At 38.2% G+C, this 10619-nt stretch overlaps 1 protein-coding gene across 1 annotated transcript; it reads left to right on the plus strand.

Annotated features, from left to right (window-relative positions):
- The first annotated feature begins 1951 nt into the window (after positions 1-1951).
- LOC111870688 (protein TEX261) lies at positions 1952-5872 on the plus strand. Its single transcript, XM_023863155.2, has 5 exons — positions 1952-2226; positions 2392-2471; positions 3934-4155; positions 4754-4865; positions 5331-5872. Exons 1-5 carry the CDS (start codon positions 2157-2159, stop codon positions 5447-5449), a joined length of 603 nt encoding a protein of 200 aa, XP_023718923.1. The 5' UTR covers positions 1952-2156; the 3' UTR covers positions 5450-5872.
- The last annotated feature ends 4747 nt before the right edge of the window (positions 5873-10619 follow it).

Genomic DNA, 10619 nt, shown 5'->3' on the forward strand with positions numbered 1-10619 from the left:
CATTCTCCGAGTCTTCTGTTCTTCCGTGAGTTGATGCGGAACCCACTGCGCGCAGATTTTGCGGTACAGCAGGTGTTTTGTCACAATGGCGTGTACGGAACCGTGACTTATTCCCACCAAAAGACTAATTTCTTCCACAGTGATCCGTCGGTTTGCCCGGATATGATCACCCAACGCAGCAATAACATCAGGAGTGATCAGACGATGAGCCTGTCCTGGGCGAGCATCATCTTGCAGTGACACACGTCCCTCTCGGAATTCGTTATGCCACGCCAGCACACGCGAACGTGACATGCTGTGTTCGCCGTAGACAACAGACATGCGACGGTGAATTTCTCCTTCTCCTACTCCTTCAGCATTCAAAAAGCGCACCACACTTCGCTGTTCTTTACCCGCCTCCATTACTGATGTTGGACGACCACACGTAGCGCTAACCTTACTTCCAACACAATAAACAAACGACTAGTGTGCAAGGGCACGTTGTCTGTTTTCCCGAGTCCGCACCAGATGTTCATACCGTAAGCAAGTTCCAGTGGTACCAACTTGCGCGCCGTGAGTTATGCATGGAGACCCGTTTTCATTTGTAAGATTTGAGGCTTTCACGGCGGTGACTATGAAGAAAGCAGTCTTCTGGGCTTTGGCGCCGTGTATATGTGGTGTTAACCGACGTTTCGGAGGAACGTATCGCCCCCATCTTCAGGGTTGAAGAAAAAGTATAGGTAAATCTGCAAGCGACAACACGGTGTTGTCGCTTGCAGATTTACCTATACTTTTTCTTCAACCCTGAAGATGGGGGCGATACGTTCCTCCGAAACGTCGGTTAACACCACATATACACGGCGCCAAAGCCCAGAAGACTGCTTTCTTCGTTTTCATTTGACTACCCCATATATTTACTATCAATGACAGCATTGCTTACTCTACACTAGACAGCCGATTAACTTTAACCCATTTGATGCGAATGAATTATCAAAAGCGAGTATCCATACAGGACCTCCTTGTTCATCATCATACACTGTAATTCTCCAAAGCGATGCCATGTAAACAGCGGGTACAAAACTAGAAGATGACTTTCAACTGCTTCCCTTACACTAAAGTGCCCTAACTATTACAGAGTGCAAAAACAAGCTGTTAAATTTCTTTTGCGTGAAGGTACCCTATTGAAGTTCTTCCTGCACAGTAATGTACTGCCGACACTACACTCTGAAACCTTATACATATGACAAGTCCACAAAATAGCATTCATATACGGTGAAGCAAAGACGTCTGTACTATCCTAGTTCTAATCACTTGTAAACGTATATTTCAAGAATAATTAACTTGTAGATGTTAATATTAGTAATGTTATAGGAATGCCTACTGTCCTACTCTGTATTTCTTTCTTACAGGAACGAGATCGAGGTTACCAGGATATTTTGTGCCGGGATAGAAGGATCGGCTCTTGAGGCGTACAGCGGTGTCGTGTGTTAAACGATTATATTAGTTATATTATTAAAATCATCATTGTATTATCTTAGTATATTATTATAACATTATATTATTATTTTATTATCATTCTTATTTATTATTGTAAAGTATTTGACTTGTCCTACATCATGTATAATGACCCATGGATATGAAGTAAATAAATAAATATCGAAGTTTAAATAATTCCTCATGCAAATATCAACGCTTACTTACCTGCAAACTATTACTTGATACTCTCTGGGCTTATCCATTTTATTATTAACAGCAGAGAACTTAATTATTCCTATTATTTTATATTTCTATGTACCCTACACATTCCTCCTCCTGTTCAAACTGGTCATACTTGGTGAAAATTGTAACCAATCAAATCACACGCCTTCAATCACGTGAACCAACGTATATGTCATGTATGTAAGAGATGAGGTTTTCACGGCGGTGACTATGAAGAAAGCAGTCNGTGTGCAGGCTGTTGGCTGCCTTTGCTAAAGTGTGTTGTGGTAACCATGGTCCCCATCGTCCCCATGGTGATATGTTTTCGTTAAAGTGCTTGCTGAAGATGACTGTTATTACCGGTTGTGAGAGCTAGAGTACTAAAGAAGTTTAGTTTTGAAATGTTGATATCATCAACAAAACAGGAATTTCGAACATTGCCAGTGTATAATTAAATCAAGACCTAACTATTTAAAGAAATGTGGTTTCTGTATATGTTGAGTTGGGTGGCAATAATTGTGCAAGTATCTTTCGTTACAGTGGCAGTAGGTAAGATAATGAAGATAATGAGATAGTGCTGAAGCTTGAATAAGGTGTTCTGTGATTGAGATGTGTGTGAGTGTGTGTATATGCCTTGTATTAAATAAAAGTTACCAATCTGCATTTCAGCTAGTATTAAATGAAGGTAATTAAATGTTAAAACATTTGTTTCAGCTGCTGGTTTATATTACCTAGCAGAGTTAGTAGAAGAATACACTGTAATGACAAAGAGAATTATATGGTGGATGACTGTGGTAAGTAAGTATGTCATTAACATCTTTAAGCAAAGTAGAATATCAGAATTTTTATTTATTTGAAAGGTTCCACAAAGGAGGTTAAGTTGTTGTACATCACCAAGAGGTACATAATTTATGGCAGACAAGAGGAGTAGTTCATTGTTGTCATCAGCCTTTATAGGAATCCTAGTCCCCATAACCCATCAGTAGCCTTGAAGTGGAAGAAACCAAGCCTTATAATTTATTTAATTATTCTTATGGAGAAAATATTAGTGTTTTTATAGATGGAGAGTAGCTTTGTCACAAAAGTGAGACATTCTGTGTACATCTCTCTTACGAATTATGTTCAGTTTGGAATGCTAAGAGTGTGTTTCAGTGCTGTGAGTATGGCGTGCTGATCTTTTATTGTCTTATCCTTCCTGCATATTCATTAAACATTTAATTTACTCATTCCAAAAACTAATTTTGGACCTTTGATAAATTAGGTTTGTTTTTTTTTCACACACAGAGGGAGGGAGATTTTTTTCTAAATCTATTATGCTGACTGAATGTTATGGTATGAACCTGACTGAAGTTCGCCTGATGTAGGAACATGTCATCTATTAGTGACATACACCGTTAAATCATGATTGTAAAGTTCCAAGTTTACTTCTAGTATTTATATGCTGGTAGAAAATAAAACATACATATGCAGGACTGATCTTCTGTGTAAGATTGCCTACATGAGGTGCGACCTACACTGGCTTATAGAGTAGATGGACATTTCAAATGACTTTATGAGTATAACCTCCAGTGGCACAACCGATGCTTCAATTTGGCTTCCCAAAAACATCTTTTTTGACAAATGTTGCAAACTATTAACTGATCCAGTCCTTAAAACCAGACGTCACTATAACAACTGATGTTTCAGAAGGGCAGAAAAATGATTAGGGCACAGGTTATTCACCTAACAAACACATACACTGAGTCACTGTTATGCAGTGCTGCATTGAGTCATAATTTTATGATCTGATTTCCATTCACGATTCTTTCATGCTACATGTCCTGCTCACCTCAGCCTCCTTGACTTGATCATTCTGTTTATACTTGGAGAAGAGTACAGGTTATGAAGCTCCTCATTATGCAGTTTTCTCCAACCTCCTGTCATTTCATCTCTCTTTGGTCCAAATATTCTCAACACCCTGTTCTCAAACACCCTCAGTCTATGTTCCTCCCTTAATATTAGAGACCAAGTTTCACACCCATACAGAACCACAGGCAAAATTATAGTTTTGTATATTCTAATTTTTATGTTTTTGGACAGCAAATGAGAAGACAAAAGGTTATGGACTGAATGATAGCAAGCATTACCCGAGTTCAGTCTCCTCTTAATTTCCTCCTCAATCAGGTTTTGATTTGTTATCGTTGTTCCCAAATATCTTAACTGTTCTGATGTATGCTACACAAAACTTGATTTTATAGCTCTCTTTTTTTTTTCCAGATAACCCTGTTGTTTTACATAGGGTTTCTCTTGTTTGAAGACTTTCCTGCTTCAGTCATCATCTGTGGCGTCATTAGTCAAGTAGCGCACTTGTTCATTCTCAAGACATTTCCATTTGTTATGATTGCTTCACCTGCATTCATTGTAGCAATCATAATGCTAATTATAAATCATTATTTGGCATTTCAGTACTTCTCAGCTGTGTATTATTCTTTTTCAGAGGTATGTTCATTATTTACTTCCATTTATTTTATTAGGAAGTCTTGATGTTCTAACTTACAGTTCTGGCTGTACATTATACCTAAGTTAGATGAAAATCTGCAGTCATTGACATATTTTCTTAGTTCCAAGATTATAAAGTAAAAACTTGTGTAATGTAATATTACCTCTTACTGATAAAAGCAGAAAGGAAAATCAAGAATTAAATGGAAAACAGTCTGCTACATTGTTGTATATTCCCCGCTTGAAATTAATCTGAGACAGAAATGTGTCACAAATGGGAAAGAATTAAGCCTGAATATCAACAAAATATGTATAGAACAATTTACCGACCTGCTGGGAAAAGTAAATTTATAAATTATAATTCAGGTGACGTGTCAGTGTGAAACACTGTCATATTTCCCCAGGCCGGAATGAGACCATAGTTTCGAACATTCGCAGAAAAATTAAAAACAGTAGAATATTTTTCTAAATTGTTTTATTATAGTTGATTGGCTTGAATTGATGTGGAGGCTTACTGCAATATCTGATGATTAAAATAAAACTTACTTCCTATAAGATATGATGCATCTATTTTATAATTCTGACATTCAATTTTCAGGTAATTTCATACTTCACCCTCTGCCTTTGGCTTGTTCCATTTGCCCTCTTTGTGTCTCTCTCAGCTAATGAGAACATTTTGCCAACAGTTGCAGAAAGAAAGCCATTATTAGGTAAGTCAGTACAGTTAGTATTCAAACCTTTCATTGATACAGATGGAACAATTCAACATTCAAGAAAATTATGCTGTATATTGTGTGGGTAGACCTTTTCCACCAAATGTTCAAAGATTTAATCTATTTATTATTTTCCAGTATCTATAGCCCATATCCTGAAAGTATTTCATACAGTGTAAGCCAAAAACTAAATAAAAACATTGACATGTTACATTCAGACACACTGCCATTTGATATATTCTTCTTCACTAACAGTGAAAGATTTGTGCAGTTGGAAATTATATATTTTATATTGTATATAAATTAGCTAGTATGTGAACTTGATGAATAATACATTGAAGAAGTTCATGTAACATGTCATAATCTTGTATCAGTATAATAATAGTGACACTTAAAACAGTCTAACATACTATATTTTAATTCAGACATTTTGCACTAATAATGGTAATTCTTTCATTACAGATGACAACGATGTTGTCAGCAATTACTTTTCTAGGAAAGGCAAAAAATATGGATTGCTGTCGCTGTTCAACTATGCTAAAGACTCTATTCTTCCGCAGCGTAATAAAAAATCTTTCTGAACAGTGGACATGAATATCAGTAAACCAATAACATACAGCCATGATATAAATGGACTACATCATTACATCACTGAGTGAACTGGACAAACTTTACATCATAAGCCTTACTTTCAAATGTGCACTTCAAGTGTACATCAGTTAGTTGCCAAGAAATTTAAGTGCAAAATTTTATTTCTCTGTATTTTGAAACAAAATACTTTTGTAAACATACATTTCAGTTTTTTTAACAGTGTTGTCAGTAGTAAGGACATAGCATAGCGCACTGGAAATATTATTCTTATTAACCAAAGACAGTGTGCTTCATTCAGTAAAGATGAAGGAACACATTTAAGGATTAGAGATGTACATTGGTATGTTTGTGTGTGTGTGTAACTGAGTATGCATTCCTGCTTCTAATAAAATAGCAGTTTGGAAATACTGTAAGTATGTATATTTATTTAATCAGTTTACTAATTAAAGTCAGTTATGGACTCAAAATGTTGCATCCTCAAATGTTATATTTTTAAAACCTGAAAGAGAATTCTCTTCTTTACCAAACCAGACAGTATGGTGTTATACCCCATCCTATTTCTCTAAGATTCATATTAATATTATCCCACCCACCTACATCTAAGTCTTCCTAGTGTTCTCTTTCCTTCTGGCTTTCCCACCAGAAACCTTTATGCATGCTTCCTCTCATGAATGTTACATACACCCTGCCCATCCTGTCCTTGACTTGATCATTTTAATTACATTTGATAAGGAGTACAAGTTATGAAGCTTGTACAGAGCGTTGAACCATCAACAAAACCTGTGAGCAGCGCACAGACACAACATTTCTCACAGATTGCTGCTGTAACAGCCGATAACAGAAGGAGTCATTGGTGCTGATAAACACGCACCGTCATGTGGTTTGATCTTGTCACTGCAGTAAGTAACATTAATAGTCAGTCTTTGTTAGAGGTGTCGAGAGGCAGTCAACACTTATACTGAAATGAAGTTCACTACTGAACAGCACGTTTATTGTCGAAACTTTTGCAAAGAAAGATCTTACAGAAAATGTATCCACAAGTTTTGTCGTAAATATCCTGACTCACCAGTTCCCACAAAGCCGTGTGTATGTCTATAGCGACCATGGTTGCATTAGCCTAAGTGCTGTAGCACTGTCTTGCTGAAAATCCCTATATTGTCTTTCCTCAGCAGTCATCTGATTGAACGGATTCAGTATATATCATTAACATAGCAAACAGAGTTCACAGTTTTGTGAAAAATAAGGGGCCAGTGATATGCCGCGTACTTGCAGCACACCACCACCTTTTCACTATGTAATGGCACTTGCTGTATAGCGTGAGGATTTTCATTGATCCATATTCTTACATTTTGTGCATTGACATGGCCATTAACGTGAAACCCTGCTTCACCAGTCATGAACAGAAGCTGTGGATCCACGATTCCATTGTGCACATTTTGCAGCAACCAGTTGCAAAAACGAATTCTTGCTGCATAATCCGGTTGTCTCAGCTCATGCAAAACTGCTATTTTATATGGGCAAATTTTTATTAATTTTGTGGCTGTGAAAGCAGATCATAGCGAAACACCGGTTTCCTGTGCTAAATGTCTTAACAATTTTCGTGGACTGATCTGTAGTCTTGACTCAATATCCTGAACCTTTTCTTCAGTCAGCACAATCCTCTTCGATTGCCTCTCTACGTCACACACTGAACCTGTGAAAATGGGAAGTCTTCCCATTGGTTGTAATTATCTGCATGTTCATATACTACCACAGTCAATCATTTCGTGGACTGGCCGCAAAGTGTCGTTGCAGTGCACTACAGCAGATAGGTTGAGGCACGATATGATGCCGTCAGTTCATCTCTCGTCACAGCAAGAGGCAGTTGTGTGCAAACAGTGTAAGCAGAACTATGGCCTCTCTTGTGTACTGCAGTTAAATGTGACTGGCGGAAGTAAAAAAGTGGCAGTTTGAACAACGGGCAAACATCAAGTTCTGCCAAAAACTAGGCAAATCCCCTAATGAAACATTCTGCATAGGAAGAATTGGTTCTTGTTACACGACAATGCCCTTGCACATCGCTCTGTTCTTGTCCAAGAGGAACTGGCAAGGCAACAGGTCATAGTTTTGCCACACCCTCTGTACTCACCTGATCTCGCACCATGTGATTTCTTTCTCTTTCACTGCTTGAAAGCAAAGCTGCGTGGTTGTAGATTTCAGTCGTCCAAGGAGGTCGTCAGTGCCACAAGAGACACCATACAGGAATTTCCCGCCAATATGTTTCAGAAATGTTTTCTGCTGCTATATCAACGTTGGCAGACTTGCATAGTGGCCAATGGCAACTATTTTGAGGGCCGATTTGGATCTGTGTAAGCGTATGTGAATACCTTGTAATATGATGTGATAAAACCACAGTCCACGAAATTAACGACTGTACCACATATATATATATATATATATATATATATATCCTGAGTGACAGTATAAGCCCAAATAAAAGGTGACCCTGAATGTATGGTGACCACCTGTTTTTGAAATTACATAACTGAGTATTGGTTCTGAGGGTTGTACTCGTGAGCATAAAGAAGTAAAAATTAAGAAATAATACATTCAAAATTTAATACCTTTGATGTATTTTCACAAATATAATTAGAATTAGCAATTAGAACTTGCACAATAATCTTCATATTTATTCCTAAGGACCCAAAAATAAGACAAGTCCTCTTTTTCATGAAGCAGTATTTGAAAATCCCTTGCCTTATTTTTGAACTAATATGGTGGCTTCACAAACCATTGTCACTAACAGTCCATACGTTTTAATTTTTCTTGGATTATATACTCTTGAACTTTGGCAGCCTCTCCATGGAATTGTGCCTGTATCCAGTGACCAATCTTTGTGGACTGTAAGTTAATCTGAATTTGCAAAGGAAATATTAACAAACAGGCCGAAGGGTTAAGAAGCTGTCCGAGTGATGTGTATGTTGGCTGTTGTCACAGTGCCACACTTGCCAGATGGCCTTAAAAACAGTTTCTACTCATGGTCTGGGGAAAACTGGAGTGCATATTGTGGGATCAGTTGACCAGTAGACTTTCATACTGTCCCGTCTATCCTGAACCATCAGAATTATGAGGCCCATAAGATTTCATTCATGAAGTGGTAATGTTGTAGTACTTCAGTGTTTTAGGTGATATTTTCCATTGGTGAGCATTCTGACTGAGGTAGAGATTACAAGTTCATCACCAATTACATCAGTGACCACTTCAATTCGTACAATATTAGGATTATCAAAAAAGGTTCAGTTCTGTGGTTCTAAGAAACATGTCTTGACTCACTCCATAGTCAGTCTTATACCACACACCTAATTCATCACCAGACTGAATGCAAGCTTTGAATGAAAACTTGTCATCTTCAACTGTATTGTGAGATTCACTGTATTCACAAAAACAGGAAAAGGTTGCATTCATTCACAGGCTGTCTTTATACCTGGCCTCTGCTTGTGCATGGGAAATACTGCAACACGAGGGCACTCACTGAAGCTGCAATGTGGCAGGGCAACACACTGTAACAAAGGCCATGTAGGCAGACCCTACGATCCGTATCTCAGCCCACTATATCACATCCACTGTGCATTCAGTTCAGAATGGTCAGATCTAAAAGCACAAACATTACTTGAAGTGGTGGCAGTTAAATCAGTGTCCAGGGTTTCTCTTCCGGTACTTTCATCGATTACCAAAACACCAAAAAATATCGTCAGCTATAACTTTGCTACCCAAACCCACATACTTCAGAAAATTATAAAGCAACAGAGCAGAATGTATGCACAGTTTTACATTCCTGCATCCAAGGACATGGATTACTGGTGGTTTGTATCTAGCAGGAAGCAGAGCAACAGAAACTAAGCAACCTCAGACACAACTACACTCCATTACTTCAAACTGCATGGTGCAAGAGAAATGACAGACTGAAAGGGTGAACTGTTATGCACAGTAACACTATCTAAAGACACAGGTTATAAGAGGTCCATGTTTATTATTAGGAGACCTGCCAGGTCAGTAACAGCAGCCCCCAGGAGGTGAAGAACAATGCAGCTGACAAAAATATAGATCTATGTGGCCCAGGCGCAAACACAATGCTCAAGAATTTTTAAATAACTTTCAGCATCACCTCTCCACCATGTGTTAACAGCTACTACACTGGCAGCTTTCAGTTCCTCTGCTGCTTTGTAACAAGCCAGGATGCTATGAAAGCACTATTGCTGTACCAAAAGACTGGTGCATTGTCACAGTGGAGCAAATACAGTAAAACTTGGTTATAGCAACATCGGTTTCTGCGACACCTTGTCTATTGCGTCAAATATTCAATGGTACGAACTAATTCCTCATAAAGCAACTGTTTTTATACCTTGCTTAGTACGACATGCACAAATGCATCAACCTCGTATGTAACGTCATTTTCATTCCTGAATTTCTCTAATATCGTGGGAAAGTTCGATGTGTCTGCCCACCCTCACTTTCTCTACTTGCTGACGTGACTGTCCTGGAAGAATACGACCGCGGGCTGCAAGAGGAGCGTGGGTTTTATGCGAAAACAAGGGTGTGGGGTGGGACTGCGTGAATAGTGCAAGAGGACGCGGCAGGTTGTTAACTGCATTCCTTTCCTAGAATCAAGTCTAACAGGACCTCACATTGTCTACTTACCCTATTGTGTTCTTGCCTAAACCAAGAGAAGTGCAGTAGCGAAAACATGGCAATGAAAAGGAAAGTTTTAAGCATTGAAGAGAAAGTTAAAGTGATTCGTGAAATATTGTGTGTATTGTCAGTGAAAAGCGCTGTAATATGTCTTTGATATTACACATTTGGGCAATTCCACGTTAATGTTACGTTAGTCTGTACTTAACTACGTATTTCACTAAAAAATGCAACATTTTAACTCGGTTTTTGGTAGATTTTTACGTGACTAACATAAGGCTACTGTGGAAGTGCCCATTTCGGTTACAACGACATTCGTTTATAACGACACTATTTTTAGGTCCCTTTGATGACGTTATAACCAAGTTCTACTGTAGTTTCTAAATTCCCAAAGATGAGGGCGAGCTTTATGCAAATATTAATGATTTCAGTGATCTCACCAAATGAACATTGACAACAGCAATTCTGTTACAAGCTGTCACTGGTGTTCCC

The sequence above is a fragment of the Cryptotermes secundus genome, unplaced genomic scaffold (assembly GCF_002891405.2).
Source record: "Cryptotermes secundus unplaced genomic scaffold, Csec_1.0 scaffold3347, whole genome shotgun sequence".
In the NCBI taxonomy this organism is placed as follows: Eukaryota; Metazoa; Arthropoda; class Insecta; order Blattodea; family Kalotermitidae; genus Cryptotermes; species Cryptotermes secundus.